At 30.1% G+C, this 11,523-nt stretch overlaps 1 protein-coding gene across 2 annotated transcripts; it reads left to right on the top strand.

Moving 5' to 3' along the window:
- The first annotated feature begins 4,925 nt into the window (after positions 1–4,925).
- Positions 4,926–8,648, top strand: LOC113846275 (BRCA1-associated protein). 2 transcript variants are annotated; one of them, XM_027474348.1, is made up of 10 exons: positions 4,926–5,393; positions 5,495–5,605; positions 5,697–5,794; positions 6,299–6,405; positions 6,579–6,831; positions 7,216–7,269; positions 7,536–7,679; positions 7,752–7,816; positions 7,968–8,022; positions 8,106–8,562. In XM_027474348.1, the coding sequence occupies exons 2-10, from the start codon at positions 5,554–5,556 to the stop codon at positions 8,262–8,264; spliced, it is 987 nt and encodes a 328-aa protein (XP_027330149.1). In that variant the 5' UTR covers positions 4,926–5,393; positions 5,495–5,553; the 3' UTR covers positions 8,265–8,562. The 2 variants fall into 2 exon arrangements, with proteins under 2 accessions (XP_027330149.1, XP_027330148.1); XM_027474347.1 differs by having other exon boundaries at positions 4,949–5,393; positions 5,491–5,605; positions 8,106–8,648.
- Positions 8,649–11,523: the final 2,875 nt, after the last annotated feature.

Genomic DNA, 11,523 nt, shown 5'->3' with positions numbered 1-11,523 from the left:
CACATTGGACTTAGATTTTTCTTTTTTCATAAATAAAGTTTGCGTTGCTTACATGACGCGGTCGGCGTAACGGGACATGCTGACGTTGTTCTCCACTCATAACGCCTCAAAAACTAAACATTTCAATTCTTTTTATTTTATGAGATCCGACTGAATATTATATATTTTTTAAAATGTAAAATCAATTTTATACGTCAAATTTATATCTCTTTCACCAATCATTTTTTAAAGTTCAATCAAATGCTTTTGTAATATAATTAAAAGGAATTGTAAATATTAAATTATATATTAAAATAAAATAATATAATATAATAAGTATTAATTAATTTTTGAATTACATAAAATATTATAAACTTACTACAATTTATAAAATGAACTAAATTAAGGATTAAAATTTTCCAATACATACTTTTAACATTGACACAATGATTTTATCACACATATCTTCGGTCATAAGAAAAGTGGACACACCCCAAGCCTTCTCTTTTGATAAAGAAAAGTTACACCTAGCCAGCTGTCACTCATTTAAATTTTCACCAAAACTTAGAGATTTGACAGAATTAAACACCTGTTGATGGTTAAAGATTTCCACGTATTAGCTAGCATTAACAAAGAGTCGGCTTAGTAATTAAACAGTTATTGTGCAAATAAGACTACTTAAGTTCAAACATTAACCTAACATAAAAGCTTATGAAAGTTTAATTTCCTTAACTGTAACAGATGCTAGGTGTATTTATCATTTATAGACCTATTCCTTTATATAAATTATAACACGTTTTAAAAAATAACTTAACATCCTATTCAAACTATTCATTGTGTTAAGGGCAGTATTTACAAACTTAATTTTAAGTTAATTTTGATAAAAATTGTTAATATTATTTATAAAAATCTGTTATTTTAAAAATTTGAGGACTGATTGGATTATAATTTAGGAAAACTTTTAGTTATAATTGATTTTAAAATGAAATAATTTACATTTTGAAACATTTATTTCAAGAAACAAGTTCATAATAAAAATTATTATGATTTTTTTAACGTAAAAATAAATATTTCATTCATAATAATAATAATAATTCAAATTTAAATTTGTTACTACCAAACAAAATATACACATACATACACGTATGTTGTATGCATGTGTACTAAAAAAAATGCTTGGACAGCACTGGCCAAATCAAATGTAAATTAAGCAAATTTATTTTTTAAAATTTAATTAAAATATTAATAGCATATGTTTTACATTATAGTTTATTCATTAATTGTTATATCATTGATTCATTTTTCTTATAAAACATTTAGAAGTTATATTTATGATTTTTTTGATAGGTTGATAATATATAAAAATACATTCAAAATTAAACTATTATTTTCTAATCTTATTTTTTACACACACTTTATCTTTCTGACATATTTTCAATCATATTTGTTACTCTTGTGTTAGAATTTTATTATGGTAATTAATTACTTTGAATTTTTTTCATTAAAACTAACAAAAAATAAATATAATTAAAAAAATCTATATTTTAAATACGTTTTTTTTACATTCTTAATTAATGACAGTACCATGCATGAGAGGTGAATTTTTTTCTATTTTTTTTTATTAGGAAACAAATTTTGACTTTAATTATGTAAAATTTTAGGGTTTAGGGTTTAATTATGTGATAAATTTTTGTGTGTATACATGAATCGATAATATTCTTTAAATTGCATAACTACAACATTGTTATAAAACTCATATGAATTATTGACTTAATCGAAATACTAAGTTATATTGATTCAGTAAATAAGTAATTAAATTGATTAAACTAATTTATATTCAAAATTAAGAAAAGCAGAATCATGTGTATATATATAATTTAGAAGTCCATTATTTTTTAAAAGAAATATTAGTCGATTAGTTTATTCAAATAAAATACGAGTTTTTTACCTAAATAAAATAAATAGGATTAAATATTACGTATATACACCAGAAAAAAATTTTAAACAAATATCTTAATTTGAATTATAAAAAAGTCAATTAAAATTAACTTTAATTCTAATACACAAAGTTGATTTAAATTGTTTTTGATAACGCAATGAAAAAATCAATTATAATAGACTACAATTAAAAAAAACTTGATTTAAATTATTTTTTTACAGTGCAATGATTATGATCGACTTCAGTTATACAAGAAAGTCGATTATAATTAATTTTAATTTTTAAACAAATTAATTTAAATTATTTTTTTGACAGCACATTGAAAAAGTTAATTATAATCGATTTTAGTTTAAAAAAAATTATGACAAATATATATATTTAGAATATGAACTACGACAAATGTATACATAAACAGAGGTTTCTTGATTTTGTTCTTGCACTCTCAAACCATATGAAAAGAAGATAAATACAAATTATGCATATGTTATCTAAAAGTGGGAGATTTGTGGAGTAGATGCCAGGATACTTTACAAATAAACTAAAAAAAAATTATTCTTTTCTTTTGTTTACTCAATCACTAACCTATTGATGTTGTTAAGCACAAAAGTATTAGATACAAGAGGGTGCATATTCTTAAGTGGATGTTGTGTAAATGTGAAGCTGGTAGATATAACACTTCTGAACCCTATTGTGTTGTTGTTACTATACGTGATATTTGTTGAAGAAGAAGTGATATTTTTTATTATTATAGTAGTAAAAGGAGGAGTGGTCCCAATGACAGCATGGCTTGATTGACCTTCCACGGGGTTTCTTGAAAGACTGCGTCATCTGTCCATGTGATGTTTATAATACTTTTGATCCACTATGACATCTCTTAAACATAGTTATTTTTTCCCATATGTTCCTACAACTTTCTGTTGCAGGATTAGTGCTGTTCGAGAATTCCAGATAAAAACCTCCCCATCCCACTGCACCAAAACCATAACCATCACATAAAAACTCACCTCTATAAACATTAAGAGGTTCAAAAATAAATTTTATTGAGAAAAATAAATTGCCGTATTATATATGTTTTCAACTCAAACATATTGTTGTATTAAAGACAGGAAAATATAATGAATATTTTTTAATAATTTTTTTTAAGATTAGTTGATAAAATTTATTAATTTTAATAGTTTGATAAGAATAAACTTCCTTGCATTATTGGGTTTGAGAAATGTGTTTGAGAGGTTATAAAAACCAACAAATTCAAGCGCTTTCTTTCGTTTTCTTAATAGGATGAGGAGATGAGATGCTACAAGTATATTGACTATATTTACAGTTTTTTTTTTTAACTGAAATCAATTATAATCAACTTTTACATTAGGTTGCTAAAAATAATTTAAATCAATTTGTGTACTAACATTAAAGTAGATTTTAGGATTTAAGATTTAATCGACTTTCATGTAATATAAATATCTAAAATATTTATGTAAAATTTTTTATTTTAGTGTATATATGTAACAGTAATTTCTTTTTATTTTATTTATTTAAAAAACTGATAAATTACTTGTTGACAAAAAAAAGACTTGAAATAAGATTTTTTTATTTTTTATATTCATAAAAGACCCACGCGACACGTTGCAGAGAATATATCTGTTTTATCAGACTTACAGGTTTCGTCTTCTTTCTCCTTTTCCTTTTTCATTCACTGATTCATTTTCTTGTTTGGCGTGGCACTGATTTATATTGGATATGGATGAACAATGCTTTTTGCAACAACTTCATGCACTTGCTACTTGATGTGCGTGATATCAGAGTGTTTATGTTATATGTTAGGGTTAGCATCAATTTCATTATTTCTATTATTTTTTAAAATATAAGGAACACACTTGACCAGTTCATGAGTTGCTCATTATTTTTTATTTTTTTTTCAGAATTTGAGCAAGTTAACCGATTATCGTGAAGCTGATTGTATTTTTTATTTGAACATTATCAAATGATACGAATAAATTTTGCACGAAAAAGTAAGAAATCTACCTATTTAAATTTCAATGGTTAATTAATAAATTAAAAATGATATAAAAAGAAAATGTTTGACAAAAATATAAAGATAATTGTATAATAGATTTCGTCAAATACGTCTTCACCATTTGGCATTTTTTTTTATCTATAAAGTAACTAGAACTAGTCATGTAACCCTTTCTTGCTTAACTAGTTCGTGAAGCCAATTCTTGTAACGGCTGAGTGAAAAGTAATTTATTTGAGGCATAGAAATTATTGAAATAAATTATGTTTCTCTTAACAAGATCTTTTTGTTACCTTCGTGACCATAATTTAAAATTTTATTAACATATCTAAAAAACATAATTATTTATTAATTATATCATACTTTATTTATTAAAAGTGTGAATTAAACAACTTAGAAGAAAAAAAAACTATTAAATCCAGTAAATTTTGAATTTTTTAACTATATTTTTCTTAACATATTATATAAAATTATATCAATATAAAATATATTTATTTTTATATTATTTAATAATTTTTATTAAATAATTTGATCTTAAAATCATCTGTTAAAGTAAAAAATTTAATCACATTATTTATATACATAAAATTTTAGATCAATGTTAAATTATTTAATATATTAAAATTAACATAATAAATATTTAAAAACTATATAAAAATAAAAATATTTAATAATATTTTTATAATAATTTAATTTTAATAAAATTTAACACAAATAATTAAAATAACATATAATCATAATTTAATATTTAAATTAATAAAAATTCACATTAAGTCATTGATTATGTGAGAAGGCATATAAATTATATTGATGTAATTGGATTTTTTAATATGATTTTATACTTTTAATTTGTTAAAATTGCATATAGTAAATAATAATAATTTATTAAAAAGATAATTCATAATATTAATATATTAAAATTTAATAATTTTTTTTATCATATGCAAGTGACAAATTTGAAAATGGAAAAGAAGTATAGCGAAACCGATAATTGTTAGTATTTGTTTTCTTTCGACCCTTTCATTTATGGAATTTGAGAAATTGGACAGAGAGTCGAGCCTCTGTGGCGCCATGTTCTTCCTGCGAGTTCACTCAGTGGACGCCGACCACCCTCTCCATTCCCAAACCATCTTCTCAGTTCTACAATCACAGTCAAAATCACAATCACGATCCCAATCCCCAAACCCTAAATTGAGCGAACGCAGAGGCGCACTGCACTTGTTCCGAAGCCCCTCTCACTCCTCAGTCCCATCCTCTCTTCTCTTCATTCTCGCCGTTCCCAACTACCTCTCCTTCGATGACTTCCTTCGATTCTGTGGTCCCCACCTCGACCCCCTCCACCACCTTCTCTTCATCAGGAACGACGGCACCGAGGATCGCTACAGCGTCCTCATCAATTTTCTTGATCAATTTTCGGCTGATGCATTTTATAACAACTTCAATGGCAACAAGTTTTCCCCTGCCGAGGTTTATTTACGTTTCCATTTATTGTCATTTCAATTTTATTTGTCTCGATTAATATTTATCTATTTTTATTTAAACGATGACGATGATGAACATTTAGGCAGAGATATGCCATATTCTGTATTTGGTATCGGTGGAGTACTCAGAATATGCACAAGTTGCTATGACTCCTCCTGCAGGTTGTACGGAAATACCAACTTGTCCTGTTTGCCTTGGTGAGTTGAATTTGTGTTTGATTGGAGATTCTTGTTTTCTATTTGTTTGGGGCAATTGTAATCTTGTGGGATGTATGTGTTTGATTGGTAGAGAGATTGGACCCAGACACAAGTGGGATACTCACAACGCTTTGTGACCATTCGTTTCAATGCCCTTGTGTCTCAAAATGGACGTACTTATCTTGCCAAGTACGTAGCTTCTTCATTCCTTCAAATTTTGTTTGTTTACACATTTTATTGCACTCATGATTTTGGTTGGTTTGGGCGATTATTCTATCGTATTAACGAGTTAGTTTAACCTAAATACTTCCAGCATTGTACGTATCCAGATGTTAATCTTGAAAAGTTGGTTATTCATGTTTCTATATACAGTGAACCTGTTGTTCATTTTGATTTGTGAAAAATGAGGAAGGAAATCAGAGTGGCAGCTACATCTCTGCATATATGATTACAGACAGTGACTTCGTAGGAATTTTAGTGCAAACCCCATCAATATTTAATTTGTGGATTTAACTCTTCTAAAGCGAGGGTTGCACTTTAGAGAGGAAAACTAAGGGAGTAGACTTTAACAACTTCGTAATTTGTTATACATGTGCATATATTTTATTATGCTGAAATTTCCTGTACTTGTGCTAGGATTATTATTGTTACAAAGAATTCTATTTTAAAGAGCTTTTGATGTTTATATTATAGGTCTGTCGTTTCTGTCAGCAACAGGATGAGAAGCCAACCTGTTTTGTTTGTGGAACGTTAGATGATCTATGGGTTTGTATGATTTGTGGATTTGTTGGATGCGGAAGGTAACATATTAGTATCACTTCTTCAATTTTCACTGATAAATTTTGTGCCAATGTGCCTAATAATATAATATATTAAACAATCACAATTTATTGTTCTTGATAGGTTATGTGCTTTCATATTGTCAGGGAAGACTTTAATGGCATAATGGCATGATTTTTCTTTTTTTATCTAGATATAAAGAAGGGCATGCTATTCAGCATTGGAAGGATACTCAGCATTGCTATTCACTTGATTTTAAAACACAGCAAATTTGGGATTATGTGGGTGACAGTTATGTCCATAGACTGAACCAGGACCAGTCTAAAATTGATGGCAAGTTGGAGATGAATTTTCGCTGTATGTCACTGGAAGGAGATTGTCGTACGTGTGAATGTCATGAAGATTTAGGAATTGATGGGGCCCTTTTCAACAGCAAAGTTGAAGCAGTATGTTTCTCATATATTTAACTCCTGATTTTTTTTCCTTTTATTGATGCTAAAACTAGCTTGGACAGATTGTCTAAAACAAAATTTGCGTCTCTGGTATGATTTTGTTCACTATGACAAACACTGGAGTCTTTGCATAGAACACTCGGTGCATATTCTGTCTAATTAGATATAAAGCCCACATAGTTAATTGAAAGAATGGAGATGAAAGGTTAAAAAAGCAATCACGTATGAAGTTACAACATCATTTCATGTTCCAATGTCAAACATTTTGTTTTTTATTGTACTGTACTCGAGTTTTGCACCCATTGCAGCTAGCACCTTGCTCTAATTATTTGGTTTTTCTTTCCATGGTCGCTGATTAGTTATTAATCATGATAACAGATTGTGGATGAATACAATTGTCTTCTTGCATCTCAGCTGGAGACTCAAAGACAAGTAAGTTAAACTCTATTGCCCTTAAAATTTTTCCTTTGAGAGATCTGAATAATTTTAAAGCAGGAGTCTTTAAGTTGTATGTATATAACTACAGACTATTTATGTCATCAACATTGCCTGAAAAGTGTCAGGGTTGCTTTCACTTCTGATGAAAGGCTTTGGGACAATTGCTATGAAACTCCTGTGTTGATCTTTTGATGCAATAATACTGATGATGATGTGTTTCTGAAATCTGAATATCTTAGTACTTTTCTTTTTTGTTTTAGTATTATGAATCCGTACTAGTAGAGGCGAAAAGTAAAGTGGAAAGTTCCATATCTGAAGCAGTGGAGAAAGCTGCAACTTCTGGAATGCAGGATATGCAAAATGAGCTGGAAAAGTATACAGAAGAAAGAAATGCCATTGCTGAGGTAACTTATCTCCTGTATTTGGTTTATTATTTGCTTGAACTGTGTTGTGTAACTATTTCTTCCTGCCCTCAGGTCAATCAGAAACTCATAAAAAATCAAGAGATTTGGCGAAATAAGGTTAAAGAAGCTGAAGAGAGGTATATACACTTTTGTATTTTTTTTCTAATTAGTTTAATTTGATTCTCTAGCAGCAAACAAGAAATTACCGCATTATTGTAGATAGTCTGCCATTGCCACTTCAGACTAACACTTAATTGTGGGTACATGTCTAAATATGGGATCATTTAGGGAAGCTGCATCAATAAAACTGATGAATGAGAGGATACTTGATTTGGAGGAACAGGTATTGCAACTGGTTTCAATAATTCTGTGTAGAAGTTTTCCAAATTTATCATTTTATGATGGGTTACATGATGATATAAACAGATTAGAGACATCAAGATTTTTCTAGAAGCACAAAAAACAATTGATAAGATGTCAGATTCAAATGGAATCAAGGAGGGAACAGTCTTACCAGTGTCTTATGAGCAATCTTTGCCTGGCAACAGTAAGAGAAACAGGAAGTCTGGTCGAAGGCGGAACTAGTTGTAACCCCAACCAGCACGCACTCAAACTTACGGAGATTAGTCTGCGTTTAAGGAGGGAAGGGCACTGCTTCTGAATCACGGAAACTTTGTGTTGAGCTAGAGGGATATCCAACTATGGGCCTTCGGTTTCTGTCTGTATATTTTAGATGCTGTATGCTTGGTGCTTGTAAACAGTTAGTTCAACCAATTTTGTGGTACTAAGCCATTCCCAGAGACCAGTTTGTGAAGCCCGTTCATGGTTATGATGGTAATTGACTTAGCTGCTATAGTAAATATTAGCAAAGCCTTACAATTCGACTCCAACGCAACTTAAAAGAATGTTCAAAACGTATTCTCTGACATATTTTTTTGAAACTCTATTATTGATCGCATTTATTGAGACTTAAGAAATGCGTGAAAGACTCACGAGTCTTGCGTATAATTTTCCGTGTTTTAATAAATTTAAATTAATAATAAAGAATGAACTAAAGAAAATATATTACTAGTATTTTTTTTTTCTTAACTTGTTTGCATTATGTGAGACTTAGTGCACACTTTTTGGTACAGTTAATTTACTTATTTTTTAAAAGCTTTTCAAACAACCGTAGAAATAAATGATTATTTTCTCATGAAAAGTTAAATTAATTTTGCACTCTAGTTCCTGAATAGTGCTATCTCAGTGATAATACTGGAGGCAACGAGGGGTGGCGGCTAGTAGCATGAGAATTTGTCGTTGTAACTTTGAAAATGATATTGGATATAATAGTGATTAAAAATAATATTTCTAGAAAAAATATTAAGGTCGTGTAATGTTAAATTTACAACAATTTTAATACAAGGGTAAGAGATGGAATAAAAGAGAGAAAAAAAAAAGTAACAAGTGATGTGATAACAAAAAAATACTTTGGTGAAAAAGTATACATTATTCTCATGATTTATAGTATTGTATTCCTTATATAGTTACCATCCAGTTATGATTGAAGATAGGGTAGATTGTTGATAAATAGGCAGCGTATAATAAGAGAACATGTCCAAAGAGATGTGCATGATGAATCATCAATAAAAGTTGTTGGATATAGTGGTTAAAATAAATGAATGGATCATATTCTAGACTTGATACCTACTGGTACAAGTGAACCCTTAACTTAGTCTCTAATATTTTTAAATAGATTTATTAGTCCTCAATTTTATTGTAACGATATTAACTTTTGTCAACTAAAACAGTGTTGTTTTACCCTCGTCCACTGACAATTTTCATTGCCGTTGAACCTACCGCCTCCACCAATGTCTCGTAACAACAGTATTGTTTCACCCTCCCCTCTCCATCGCTCACCATCACCTGTCACTGCGATTGGGGGCTTGAATTGGGCAGCCCTTTTCAGTTGTGGTTTGTCAATTTATGATTTAGGGTTAGGGAGGTAAACATTTTTTGTGGAATTAGAGCAAGTGGTGGAAGAAAGTTGTTTCGCAATTGTTCGCCATGGATTTATTCGAGTACATTGTTTGTGGTGACTCGCTTTTTAGATTGGAGGTGTCAGGTTATGGCAGGCTAGGGGGGAGGAGTCTGTAACATTGGGGTCAGAGCTTATAAGTGACGGCACGGACACCAACACCGTGACGGTGGAGTGGATGCTATTTCAATTGTTGATGGATTAGAAGTCTCGGGTATAGGAAGTGGGGAGTGGAGAAGGAAAGAGAGGAGAGGAGAGCGAACGTGGGATTGGTGGTAGAGGCGGCTCGGAGTGATGGGTAGAGAGTGTGAAACAACGATAATTCAGGACTGAACATCCAGGACTAATTTGGGGATTTACAACTCTTAGTATTCATGTTAGAGGTTTTGCACTTCAGTCCTGATTCTAACTTCGTAAACCCAATGTTCCTGTTGCCTGCAGGTAGGGTGTCACTGTCCTCCATTTTCGTCCTGGGTACTAAGGGACTTTTGTTTTTTGGAACAGAACGATAATGTTTTGCTGGCAACACCTGATTCTAAACCAGGTTGAGCGGATTTACGGTGCCTAATTTTTCCTATTTTTATGTTACGGATTTACGGATTTGCTGGCAAAAATGTACTTTTGTTCACCCACCATGTCCTTCTCTTCATTTTCACGCTCCACCATAGACTTGTGTCCACTTAGGGGGAAACCTGCACAGCATCGCTGTTCAGGAACGACGACCACATAGTGGTGTGGCGATGGAAATGTGTTGGAGACAGTAAGCGGTGAAAGCGTGCAGTGTGTGGGTAAATGCTTATGCGGGCATTGGGGTCGAGGGCGGAAAGGGTGACATGCATGGTGGAAGGATGATCCATGTTTGGAAGATTATTATTTCTCATCTTTGTGGGTGATAGACGGCTTCGGTTTTTGCGGGTCTTGTACAGACCCCCTTGAGGTATGGATTAATTAGCAAAAATAAAAAATATCCCAAAACTGGCTATAGCCCTAAAAAAGTCCTGGACCATCAATGAGAATATTGAACCTTCCCTACTGTAAAAGCCACCAAATAAATGATTGAATTTTAAAAACAAGTTATTGAAGCACCGGAGAAGATGAATGGACATTGAATAATTGTTTATTCAGTAGATTTAACTATTGAATGTGTTACATGATCCAAAAAAAAAACAAAAAATGCACTCTGAAAAGATGAACAACGCACGAGACTCCTTAGGTTAAGCTATGATTGAAAGTTATGTTTAGAAGTAGAGAGGAGGAAAAGGAAAGAAAGGAGTTAATAAATTTAAACATGCACTCTTGTATTTTTTTACAGTTAAAATTTTTATTTTTTTAAAAATAATTTTTTAAGTAAGGATTATTTTAAAAAAATTATTAAAAAAATTAATTATTTTTAAGTTATCAATTTAGAAAAAATATTTATTTTTTATGTTTTTAAAAAAATAAAAATATATAAATAAAAAATATGAAAGCAATAATATTAAACTCCCATTATCCTCACTTAACATTAAACATAAGAAAAGTTTAACCTCCTCTCTCTTCCCCTCTTCTTTTCCCTTTAAGCCCTTTCCTACTCTTCTTCTTTAAACTCCCAAACTGATAATTACTAGTTGATATTAATTTTAAATCACAAAAAAACTTAATTTCCCTTATAATTTAACCAATTTTCACATTTTTTGTAATTTCTAATAAATTTTATATTGTTCAAATGTAAAAAAAATAAAATTATTTTTAACACTCTTTAGTTCAGCCATTAATTACCAAGTGAAATACCTTAAAAAAGTTTTAACATCATAGAAAAATAAAAACTGCAACAAGGTCAATAATAAT

The sequence above is a fragment of the Abrus precatorius genome, unplaced genomic scaffold (assembly GCF_003935025.1).
Source record: "Abrus precatorius isolate BTA unplaced genomic scaffold, Abrus_2018 Scaffold8, whole genome shotgun sequence".
Classification (NCBI taxonomy): Eukaryota; Viridiplantae; Streptophyta; class Magnoliopsida; order Fabales; family Fabaceae; genus Abrus; species Abrus precatorius.
This window is presented reverse-complemented; position numbering and strand designations above follow the sequence as displayed.